We start from the raw sequence: 12,790 nt of genomic DNA, 5'->3' as shown, positions 1-12,790 counted from the left end.
ATCAATTGGCAAAAGTGGGTTTCGTGTTTAGGACGGTAGGCAAGCCTACTTCAAACCACCACAGTTCCAACAGTCGGATAAATGTCGGTTACTAAACGGCCTAAGAATAACTTTGCTTTTAATTTTACTCGTCTTAAACGTCACAATAACGACTAGCGCGAGGGAGTTGGCAATCAATTGGCAAAAAATGTGTTGGAATTCTTTAGACGGTAGGCAAGCCTACTTTAAACCATCTCAGTTCCAACTGTCGGATAAATGTCGGTTACTAAACGGCCTAAGCATAACTTTGCTTTTAATTTTACTCTTCTTAAACGTCACAATACCGACTAGCGCGAGAGAGTCGGTAATCAATTGGCAAAAAATAAGTTGAAATTTTCTAGACGGTAGGCAAGCCTACTTTAAACCATCTCTGTTCCAACTGACAGATAGATGTCGGCATTGCCAACTAAAAGAAGTAGTCGGCTTCATGAGTCGGAAAAGTATCGAAATAAGCATGGTACAGCTGACTGGACCGTAAACCGACTATTCGACCTTTAACCGACTGTTATGCGGAAGGCTTGTGCTACTGGGGTTGTGTCACGGCCAACGTAAATACTCGATATGCTTTCGTGTAACCAAAGAGAATATAAGGGAGGAGTGGAACCTCCCCCGCTCCACAAGGCTAAATTACATTGTTGCCCCTAAATTATACTAGTGGTACGAGGGAGTTTCCGGCTCAGTCGCGCCACCTACGATTCCGTTAAATGTCTCAAACGGAAATGCCTCGGTACTGCGCATTGAAGATGCGCGGTAGAAAAGAGCAACAAGATTTTGCCCTCTTTCCACTCCTCCCTTATATTCTCTTTGGTGTAACTAAGTTGGCCGTGGTTGAGACATAGCCCACTCGATCATGCGCAAAGAGACTTCGTTTTACGTTTAAAGTATTTTATTCAATCAGACGTTAAAACTACTTGATATTCCAGCCTCAACGTTCAAGAATTACGAAAGATATTCATGAAAATATTTCGTTTGCCTCAAATCAACAATTAATATTCATTTATAATGAAGTAAACCTTTAGGAAACAAGATGATGAAACTTCTCCTTTGAAAATTATGGTTGTGTTTTTAAAGGGGGTGGAAAAGTGTGTAGATTCGTTCTCTGAGTATCTTCCCCCTGACCATGGCCAACTTAGATTTCCGGTGCTAGAAGGCCTGCCAGCTTTACCCGAGCCCCATGTTAAAAAACGACTAGCAAAAGCGCCCCTAGTTCCAACTTTCGCCGTTAGGTGCGCTACCAACCCAGTTTTCCTCATAATGCTTTTTCTATGGGAAAAACAATTCGGAAGTGGACTCGGTTTTAGAGCATTTTTAATATATTTACCGATTTTTTTCGTGGCCGAATTTTAAATGAGAAGTCAAGTAAGTTTTAATTTATATTTTGAGACCAATTTCATATTTTTCCGTCCGTTATTTGACGAGTAATCAACATTCAAAGTTGGGGTTGTTTTTAAGGCAGATAAAATAAATTTCTCGGAAAACCTAAGCCTTCGTCCAACGGCGCCACTAAATTTTATTGTAAACTTCCTTCAAGACCGAGGCTTAACTCTAAACGGCACATTTCTCCGCTCTAAAAAGAACTCCAACTTTGAATGTTGATTATTCGTCAAATAACGGAGGGAAAATTATAAAATAAGTCTCAAAATATAGATTAGAACTTACTTGACTTCTCATTTAAAACTCCGCCACGAAAAAATTCGGTAAATATATTAAAAATGCTCTAAAACCGAGTCCACTTCCGAATTTTTTTTCCCATAGAAAAAGCATTAGGAGGAAAACTGGGTTGCGGCGAAAGTCGGAACTATGGGCGCTTTTGCTAGTCGTTTTTTTAACATGGGGCTCGGGTGAAGCTGGCAGGCCTTTTACCACCGGTAATCTAAGTTGGCCATGCACTGGGTAAAGGGCTTCAGCCCGTGACAAGAATAAGTGGGAAGTTTCGCTTGGGTAATTTAAAATTTTCTTGGCAAAGTACGTTTTTCTGATTATGAAAAATATAATTTAGTCGACAGGAATGTTTTGATTCGCCAAGGATTAAAAAAATTTAATGAAAACGTTTCCCACAAAAGGAGAATTTGTTTCGCGAAGCTAACGTCACCGTCGAGAGACACAACAATAAATAAAGTAAGTTAAGCCTTTGCACGCATTGTTTTGAAATCGAAATGTTATCGCTTATTTTGACATTTTCACGTGTTATTTTTTATAATAATTAAGTTCTTTTGTGAGTTATAAGTTATCGATAAATTTTAGTTGTAGAATTGTTAAATTAACTTTTATTTTTGGTTTGGAATGGTTTACATATGGATGGTTGGTTAATTAAGTTAGGTTAGCTTCTATACTACAGTAGCCATGTAGGCCTACTACTCTGTACATGGTTAGGTTTAACAGACTGTGGACTTGGTCACGTCATATCAGGTTTATATTTAGATGATTAAATGTTACCATGAGATTCACTAGTTGAAGGAAATGGAAATTATGTGCCTTTAAAACTAACTTAAGAACATATCATATTATTTAAAGCAACCTGACTTCCCATGGTGTGTTAGGTTAGGTTAGGTTAGCGTTCTGTGTTTCTTTTAACCATTGAAAATGACGAATATTTGTTTTAAATATGACGACGTGGTAATGGTTAAAGTAGTAGGAATTTTAGTAGGAGTCGGCAGTCTGGGAATTTATGTCAAATCCTGAGTAGACTGAATTGGAAACATATGAGAAGTGTTAAGTTAAAGCATGTTTTCAGTAACAGCAACAAACCATTATTAATGTTCATCTCAAGTAGCCACTAGCCAGTAGCGTCGCTAGGGATTGAAATTTTTGGGGCTTAAAGGGAGGGTGAAATCAAGTGATTTTTTTTATGGTTTCTTCTACTAATTATAAGACCAGTCTGCATAGTGAAACATTCAGGAAATACCAACTCCGAATGATTTTAAAATTATTTCAAATTAGGTTCAGATTTAAAGGATAATTTTAAATAAGCCCCTCCGACCAATCGCGTAACGCCCTGCCTTTTTATTAACAAAAATCACGTGGCACGCTCCATGTCTCGCGCCACGATCAGGCTAGGAAATAAGACAGGTTTACAGGTCAAAAACCAGTTTATTAATGGCTTGGACCACTTTTTTTATTCAAAACGTGAGGGTCACTGGTCCCAATGACTAGTTTATTAATTCCTACTTTTATTAAAAATTGGTATGGGGACCTCTTTAATTATTTTCATTTTAACATAAATTTCGACTCCAGGAGTCCAGTTGTGTATACAACGCTAAGCCGAGAGAGATTTTTTTAGAAGAGAGAACGACCACAAGTCCTGGGACCAGTAGAAAAATAAATTGGGGAAGGGTCATTGTGTAAGCAGACAGTCGAGCAGACGACGATTGTGACGTCATCTGCTCGACTGTGTGACGTGCCTCCTACTATAAATAGGAGAGAACGATTAGAGAAGGAGGCAGTTGCTACCGGGTATTAGCAGAGACCAGTTCGGGTTTTTTGTAATAATTAAGTGCGGGAAGAATATTTAATCGAGTTTGTGTTTTAATATTGATACCGCACTTGCGAATAAAAGGAAAGTTCTTACGATATAAAAAGGTAACTTTATTCAATTTATTAACGCACGATGTATGCTCTAGCCTTTTGGTCCGTTACAAATGGTGGCCCATGGGGGGAATGTCACTAAGCCTAGATCGGGCCTAATCACCACGTGTTTATTACCTCGCCTTCTTTTGTTAACGACTTACCATGTATGGGCTATTTAACGCCACACTAAGCCTCGGCACCCGTGTTTTTGCGGCTATGGGACCTGACTTTGTAAAGGGATTATTATGGATCTTGCAGAGCGTATGTGATTTAACTACCCTTGCTGCATGTAGTGCACATTTAATGAGTTTTGGCCGAGTCGTTTTATCATTAGTCGTAATGCGGTACGCTACCACTTCCTTGCTTCACTTGTGGCCTGAGAGTGATATGTTGAGGTTCCTTGAATTCATTTGCGGAATTATCCCGGAATTATTATTGCTCATTTATCATGGCTTCCGCCGGTTATGTACTATCTTTATTCGCTATGTTTATAATGGTTTCATTCTCTACGTAGTAGAAACTCGCCGTCGTTGGGCTCTTGCCTCTGGCCTACCTCCGCAACCACATTATGGCGTTCCATTGGTCGCTGGTTCTACTTCAGGGCCGTCTGGGTCGTCTACCCCTTCTGGCCCGTCTACAACTGTGCCTAATTCTTCCGCTGCCCCGCTTGATGCTATCCTGGCTTCGTTACAGCAACTACAACACTTGATCATTGCCCAATCGCAGTTAATACATCCAGCTGGCACGGCTACTCCCGCAAATCCTTCAAACCGACCTAGTAGCACTCCAGCTGGCCCTACCTCTCGGCAGCACCTAGTGGGCTCGGTGGTTGACCCTTTACGGTGGTCCGGAATCTCAGGGATCGAGGGATCTCAGCCGGGATCTTCTGAACCACGTCATGTACATTGGCCGGACAATCACATGGAAACCTCAGCCGAGACTCCTGCTCTCGCACCGGATTCTATGAATTATACTTCAGCTGGTCAGCTCTCCTCGTCTGGTGGAATTATTCCTGATACCTTTGGTAGTTACATACCTTCAATTCCGGGTCCGTCAACCGCCAGTATCTATAAACTACATTTACCTGAATTTACTGGGGCCGACAATGATAATCCGAAGAAGTACTTAGAGGATCTCGAGACATACATAAAATTAAAGAGGATTCCGGTGGCTGATTTGGTATATTTACTATCAAAATCTCTCCAGGAACGAGCTTCAGTCTGGTTCGATGAGTTCCGAGCCACGAGTGGACCGTGTACAATCGTATGGGACCGTTTTGTCCAAGCGTTCAGGGATAAATTTATGTCTCCGGATCGCGAACGGACCTTGAAGACCATATTGCATCAGGAACGTCAACGGCCGGGGGAGAATCTTCTCGATTTTGAGACCCGATTACTTCGGATGAACCGATCCTTGAAAGAGCCTTATAAATCGGAGGACATGCTGCGCATTATTATGGGTAATATGCTGCCGAAATATCAATCGTCCATCTCTCCTGCCTGGTGCTCGTCTCTCGATATCTTTGAAAATGAGGCCCGGCGTATCATGGCCCGAGAGGCTTCTTGGCCCTCATCGCCCAGTAGACGGGTACGCTTCCAGTCCACACCACATGGAGGATCGGATACCGTGGATGAGACTTCCGTGAATGACAATGGTTTACCCTCCTCTCGTCCCGGACGCTCCCGTAACGGACGGGGACGTCAACGAACGTGGGGGAATACTTCTGTTCCTGATCAGGCAGAGAATACTCTCCCACTTAATCCTCGATTCCAACGCACTCCCCCTCGAAGGACCTCACCGCGACGATCGGATGTCACACCTGCCTTACCGGAAAACTCTCAGGGGCTACCCGAGTCACAGGACCTCGGCAGCACCACATAGAATGTCCTGTCCTTTTGTCTACTGGAAAGGGGTATGGAATAATGCTAACTATTAACGAACTTTCTAACCTGGCGTTCATCGATTCCGGTTCTAATTGTTGTTTTATTAACGTTAACATGTTAAAACGTGTGGGTTTATATTCACACATGGTCCGCAGGAAAAATATATTTGCCTCCGGTTTTATTTCTGATTTACCCTTAGTTGGACGAATCCATTTAATGGGCCGTCTGGAGAACGGACTGCTATTACCACATTTGGCGTTTGAGGTGTCCGAGTATCTACCCTACCCTATTGTTTTGGGTAGTAACTTCCTCGTGGAGCATAAGGCGCTCCTGGACTGGGGGAATCTATCTCTGCACCTAGAAGGTGGTGTTGTTCCCTTGCATGTCATGGATGCTCCTCATCAACCTACGGATGTTTTGTCGGAATCAATTGCCACTCAGGTCCAGCACATGATTGGCCCCGGTCTTTCCCCTTCGAGACGGAAGGAGTTGGTGGATATGTTTGAACAGTACCCCGACGTCGTGACTGATCGTGTGGGTCGTACCACATGGATCAAGCATAAAATTAAGCTCGTTCCGGGGGCAAGGCCCGTAGCTACTCGACCTTACCGTGTTAGTCCGAAGACCAGGAAAATTATTGACGATCAGATTGAGGAAATGTTGCGATTGGACATCATTTGCCCGTCGAATAGCTCTTTTGCTAGTCCCGCTATCGTGGTACCGAAGAAGGATAGTTCGGAGGGACGTTTTTGTGTGGATAGCCGGGCTGTTAATCGTATCACCGTGACTGATCCATACCCTTTGCCACGAATAGATGAGATTCTCGACACATTTCGAAACCCTAAGTTCATTTCCAAGTTTGATCTTCGATCCGGGTTTTGGGAAATACCCATGGACCCTAACAGCTCGCAGTACACTGCCTTCATTACTCATCGGGGAAAATTCCAGTTTAAGGTAATGCCGTTTGGCCTTAAGAACGCTCCTTCTACCTTTCAGCGTCACTTGGGCATCGTCGCGTACCTAGACGACATTATTATCTCTTCGCCGACTTGGGACGAGCACATCACTGCCATTGATTACATGTTGTCCCGATTACGGAAGGCCGGACTCACTCTGAAGCTTTCAAAGTGCCAGATTGCCTGTACTGAAGTAAGGGTCCTGGGTTATAAAGTATCAAAAGATGGTATCGCCATAGACGACGAAAAAGTCGCCGAAATTAGAAAGGTTCAACCCCCCCGGAATATTAAGGAATTATCAACGTTCCTGGGAATGGTTACATGGCACGCAAGGTTTATTCCCCACATTACTGATATAATAGCACCATTACAGAAACTCCGGCGAAAGAATGTTCCCTGGGAGTGGGGGAATAACCAACAACAAGCCTTTGAGGAGATCAAAGACAGAATTGCCACAGCCGTGTTACTTCAAGTTCCTGATCCGGAGGCTAAATTCATTCTAACTACGGACGCTAGTGAGCATGCTGTTGGGGCCGTGCTTTCGCAGCTTCAGGATGGAAAGGAAGTGCCGCTTGCCTACTATAGTAAGGCTTTTCAAGGGGCCGCCAAGAATTACAGCATTCCCGAAAAGGAATGCATGGCCGTGGTGGAAGCCATACGGAAATTCCGTCCCTACTTGGAGGGTCGACACTTTACCGTGGTAACTGATCATAAGGCTTTAACTTGGTTATTTACCCTCAAGGACCAGCGAAGCAAGTTATTAAGATGGGCCATTGAACTACAAGAATATGACTTTGACATCATACACTGTCCGGGAAAAGCTAACAGGGTCGCTGACGCACTTTCCAGACCCGTTACCTCCATTATTGAGGGAGACCCTGTCCCGATCAAGACCTTCTTGTCGGTCTTTATTGCTTCCGATGGACATGAGGTGGATCCTGTATCAAAGGAGGAGATACACACCGCACAAAAGGACGACCCTCGGTGGTCCCCAATAATTACCCACCTAAAAAAGGGTCACGGACATGCTCAGTATCACCTGAAAGATGACCTTCTGTATCGCAATGGTGCCCCTCATAAGTCGGCGAAGATCGTAATTCCGGAGTCTTTACATCCTCGTATCTTGGACCTGTACCACAACCATCCAACCGCTGGACACCGCGGTCGTTTGGCTACCGAACGTCGAATTATGGCCCGATATTACTTCCCTGGGTTCCGGTCTATCATCCATAGGTATGTCCAGCATTGTCTCATATGCCAACAGTATAAGTCCTGTAACACCCAACCTGCCGGGAAGATGATTTCGAACACCACTACGTATGGACCGAACCAGTTGGTTGGCATTGATATGATGGGTCCTCTTCCGACCACTCAGAGGCAGAATCGATTCCTCGTCGTCATTGTTGACTACTTTACGAAATACGTCGAATTAACAGCCGTACGCAACATCACGGCTATAACCGTTGGGAATGTTTTCATGAAATACGTCTCTCGTCATGGTTCACCGGAGGCTGTCTGTTCGGATAACGGAGCCCAGTTTACTTCTGCCTTATGGTCCTCTATGTGCAGTTTAATGAAGGTTAAGACGAAATTCACCACACCATATCATCCCCAGACGAACCTCACCGAGCGGGTCAATCGAGTGTTGGGTGAGATGATGAGTATGTATGTTGGGAACTGTCATAACCGTTGGGACTTAGGGTTGGAATTACATCAACTGGCCATTAATTCCGTCGTTCACAGTACAACCGGACATTCTCCCTTTTCCCTCCAATACGGTCGAGACCCTCGACTCCCATGGGATGTAGACGAGGAGGTTCGAGATTTTTCAGGCCTGCAAGCTGACGGGCCCGATATTACCTCTTATGAACGGGGGCCGTTACATGAACTCCAGCGGGTTCGCCAGGAGGCTGAAGAATTCTCAAGACTTGCTCAAATCAAGCAAAAATTTTACTACGACAGACATTATAACGGGTCCGAGATGGAAGTGGGCCAACTCGTATGGAAGAGAACCCATAAACTATCCCAAGCCGCTACCGGATTCACAGCCAAACTAGCACCTTCCTGGGAAGGCCCGTACCGCATTGTTGGTAAACATAGCCCGCTCACCTATGTCTTACGGCACGAACTATCCGGCGCCCCTGCTGGCACCTGGCACATAAATCAACTTAAATATTTCGTTACCCAGGATGATGATTCCCTGGATCCTTTGGTCATAGATGATGGGGACGATCATGTTGTCACTTCCGATCCGGAGGATGATGCAGCGACTACAACTGAGCTTTTACCGATTTTAACTAATAATTTAAATCCCTCTTTTAATTCAACCTCCAGTAGTTCTGCTGACCCCCAGTTATCACCCTCCACTACGGAACGCCGTGATCGTACCTCCTCTGAAAATGATGTTTCGCTCCTGGGAGATCCCGATAGCACCGATCTTGGCGACCAGGAAGAGGAAATTAGTCCCCTTCTCGTCCCCCTCAACTTGGGTTGGACAAGGGAAGTGGTCCGCCGAAAGGTGCCTTCTTCTTTGGGTCAAACCCATGACGTATATTATTACACACCAGGGCCGAAGAGGATAAAACTTCGCTCCTGGCCCGATTATAAGAATATATCCCATATTCATAGGGGATTTAACCGGGAGAATTTTAATTTCCGGCCCGAACCAACGCCTGGTGCATCTCCGACGCAGGAAATCTTTAGGGACGCTCATTAAAACCGAAGTCCCGTTTCAATTATATTTCTCTCTCAGGACATGGAACCGGACCCAGCTGGTGACCTTTTCGTCATTATCAGACGTAATGAGTGCCGCTCTGTCGGTATACGAACCAGTCCTCAACGCCTACGTCCTGTGAACCAGTCTCCTGATCCTTTTCCTCGCCCACGGTATTCGCGGGCTTACTCAGAAGCACATTCTCCTGGTTTTCGCCGTCGACATCCCCGACCTGCGTCGCCTGGATGTCCCCGATTTCCGTCGCCTAGACGTCATCGAACTCCGTCGCCTAGACGTCATCGAACTCCGTCGCCTAGACGTCATCGAACTCCGTCGCCTAGACGTCATCGATCTCCGTCGCCTAGACGTCATCGATCTCCGTCGCCTAGACGTCCCCGATTTCTATCGTCTCGACGCTCTCGATCTCCGCCGTCCTGCGAACATTGTGGTCTTCGAGACCATCGGCGCCCTCAGTGCCCTTATTATCCGTTGCCAAGGTCCGGCAGTCAGGAATGCCCTTACTGTTCTTTCGCGGGGCATAATGACCGGGCCTGTCCAAGGTTTCGCCGATGTTACCGTTGCCGCCGACATGGACATCTCGCCAGTGCGTGCCCACACCCTCGGCGTGTTCTGAGACAAAATCCCCAGCGTCGGCTATGGGGTCTGCCGACCTTGCCGCCAGAACGGCTGCCGGAACGATGTCGCCCTTCTATTGAACTTATTGGACTTCGTCAATTTAATTCTTCCTAACCTTTGTTTATCTTTTGTTTACTTAAATAATTTTGTTGGCTTGTGTTATTTTGGAAACGATAATATTTGATTAGTGGACGGACTGGTCTCAGCGAATAGGGGGAATATGTAAGCAGACAGTCGAGCAGACGACGATTGTGACGTCATCTGCTCGACTGTGTGACGTGCCTCCTACTATAAATAGGAGAGAACGATTAGAGAAGGAGGCAGTTGCTACCGGGTATTAGCAGAGACCAGTTCGGGTTTTTTGTAATAATTAAGTGCGGGAAGAATATTTAATCGAGTTTGTGTTTTAATATTGATACCGCACTTGCGAATAAAAGGAAAGTTCTTACGATATAAAAAGGTAACTTTATTCAATTTATTAACGCACGATGTATGCTCTAGCCTTTTGGTCCGTTACAATTGGTCCCGGGACCAGTTTCATATTTAAGACATCAGGGGTCACTGGTCCGGAGGACTAGTTCAGAAATAAACCTTATTTCCAAGCCTGGCCACGATTGTCACGTCGCGCGCCTAATTTTATCAAATCTCGTGATAAATTTCATTCGACACGGAACGTGCCACGAGAATTTTGTTAATAAAAAGGCAGGGCGTTACGCGATTGGTCGGCAGTCCTTATTTAAAATTATCCTTAAAATCTGAACCTAATTTGAAATAATTTTAAAATCATTCGGAGCTGGTATTTCCTGAATGTTTCACTATGCAGACTGGTCTTATAATTAGTAGAAGAATCGATAAAAAAATCACTTCATTTTCCACTTCACCCTCCCTTTAATCTGGGCAAACTATTTGAAAGTTGTTATTGGAAATTATTATCAAAATTTTTTGCATAATTGGTTGTTCATTGGAACATTGTAGACCTTTATAACTATTTGAAAATTTGTGTCAACGTTAAATTATGCGTATCTTAAAGATATACAAACTTTTAATGATAAAGAGTACGGAACAGGCTTGGAAATAAGGTTTATTTCTGAACTAGTCCTCCGGACCAGTGACCCCTGATGTCTTAAATATGAAACTGGTCCCGGGAGCAATGACCCTTCCCCAATTTATTTTTCTACTGGACCCAGGACTTGTGGTCGTTCTCTCTTCTAAAAAAATCTCTCTCGGCTTAGGGTTGTATACACAACTGGACTCCTGGAGTCGAAATTTGTGTTAAAATGAAAATAATTAAAGAGGTCCCCATATCAATTTTTAATAAAAGTAGGAATTAATAAACTAGTCATTGGGACCAGTGACCCTCACGTTTTGAATAAAAAAGTGGTCCAAGCTATTAATAAACTGGTTTTTGATCTGTAAACCTGTCTTATTTCCTAGCCTGGTACGGAACCGAGTTGTTGACTACGAGACAATTGTGGGTGAAAGAATTTCACTCGTCCTAAGTTTAGTTTTCGCTTGATTTTAGTCCCCACTACTGTTTGATATTGAAATTAATCTCTACAAAAGATGAAACCAAGAAGCGATATCTAGTTTACTAGGGAGAAGGTTAATGATGCCTGAGTATTCGCGCGCCATAGTCCCAGTCCCCCTTTCAAAATACAAGGGGGGGACGTGAAAGGAGGAGACCGGGCTATTTCGCTACACTTTCCTCAGTCGGAAAATATGACTGTTATTTTCGTCATATGCGTCGCGCTGACCTGAGTTTTCAAGAACCAGTGAGATGCTGGCTGGTTGTAATTTAGAGGCGGGAATTGAATTAACTCCGGACCTACTATAGAGTAATTTCTTTCCCATATACGGCAACGTCATAACCCTAGCTCTATCTCTTACCTTAGTGATATCCCCCCTCCCCTTCTCTTCCGGGGGCAAATAGTATTCTCTAGTACAAAGTTGCCCCTAACGTAGGGGATACACAGTTCACGCCCCCTCTCAACCGAAATTACTCTATGTTTGGACTGGAGATAAAGCTAGAATAGGGACTTGGCAATTCAGGCTTAACTCCTCCCCCAGCGCCATTATGGTATGTTTTTTTTTACAGAGTGAAAGCTACATAAGCCCCTCCTCCTGGTATGTTTTTTAGCACTAGTGGAAGGTAGGGTGACGTTGCATGACGTAGTACTGCCAAGTCTCTATTGTGGCGAATTTATACCTTCTTCCTAGTAAACTAGATATCGCTTCTTGATGAAACTTAACTTAACGAACTTGCTGTTCTTTAATAACTGGGCAACTAGAAAATTATGAAGCCAATATACTAACGTAGATAATAGTATGGACTGTGTTCAGATCTATGCAACATTGTACTAACAATGGTATTTGGACATAATGTTAACAAAGTTAATTTTGTCTGTTTTTCATCGAATAAAATGAAAATGTGGGGAATATTTTTTGATAATTCGAGGCAGAATGTAATTCTGTAGCTAGTAAAGACAATTTTAACTCAATATTACGATAATTTTGGTTAATTATTGCATTTCAAAATTAATTTGATCCTAACTTAGCTAGACCAAAATGGATATATATCGGACCTACTATAGAGCTATTTCAGTGGGGGAAAAATTTCGTCTGCTACGAAAATTGGGCCTGCCTTTGAGTGTAGAGGGCGGCCATTTTATGAGGGTTTTCTCTATGGGCAAATAGCATTGGTGACGTAGCCATTACCCCCTCTGAAATAGCTCTATACATTTGGACTGGAGATAAAGCTAGAAATGTGGCGAATTTATACCTTCTCCCTAGTAAACTAGATATCGCTTCTTGATGAAACTTAACGAACTTATTATTATAATTTTAATACACTATATTCTTACAGAATTTTAGGGGGCTACGAGCAATTTTTTGGTAGGGTTTACGCGTTATTTTGAGGGGGCTTACTTTGAAATTTGGGGGCCTATACCTTCCCCCCCCCCCCGTCAAAAAAAGGCCTAGCGACGCCACTGCAAGTA

The 12,790-nt window shown here is 43.8% G+C and overlaps 3 protein-coding genes across 3 annotated transcripts in view; 2 read left to right on the top strand and 1 right to left on the bottom strand.

The window, feature by feature from the left end:
- Positions 1-12,790, bottom strand: part of LOC149651853 (glutamate receptor ionotropic, kainate glr-3-like) — a 105,929-nt gene that overhangs the window by 15,246 nt on the left and 77,893 nt on the right. The window lies entirely within an intron of this gene.
- LOC149651857 (carnitine O-palmitoyltransferase 1, liver isoform-like) overlaps positions 1,825-12,790 on the top strand; it is a 63,779-nt gene continuing 52,813 nt past the window's right edge. Inside the window, exons 1-2 of the mRNA XM_089848955.1 lie at positions 1,825-1,980; positions 2,039-2,157. The gene's annotated coding sequence lies outside the window, so the exon portion shown is untranslated. The remainder of the gene's footprint in view (positions 1,981-2,038; positions 2,158-12,790) is intronic.
- LOC149651858 (uncharacterized) lies at positions 3,379-10,253 on the top strand. The gene is made up of 2 exons (XM_089848954.1): positions 3,379-3,618; positions 9,198-10,253. The coding sequence occupies exon 2, from the start codon at positions 9,201-9,203 to the stop codon at positions 9,906-9,908; it is 708 nt and encodes a 235-aa protein (XP_089705080.1). The 5' UTR covers positions 3,379-3,618; positions 9,198-9,200; the 3' UTR covers positions 9,909-10,253.

The sequence above is a fragment of the Phalangium opilio genome, unplaced genomic scaffold (genome assembly GCF_054372755.1).
Source record: "Phalangium opilio isolate 3A_F unplaced genomic scaffold, DU_Popi_V2 ptg000082l_1, whole genome shotgun sequence".
NCBI lineage: Eukaryota > Metazoa > Arthropoda > Arachnida > Opiliones > Phalangiidae > Phalangium > Phalangium opilio.
Note: the sequence above shows the minus strand (reverse complement) of the source record. Positions and strands in the feature narration are given on the sequence as shown.

Coding starts and splice junctions, on each gene's coding strand:
- LOC149651858 (XM_089848954.1), top strand. CDS start 9,201: ATGGAACCGGACCCAGCTGGTGACCTTTTCGTCATTATCAGACGTAAT.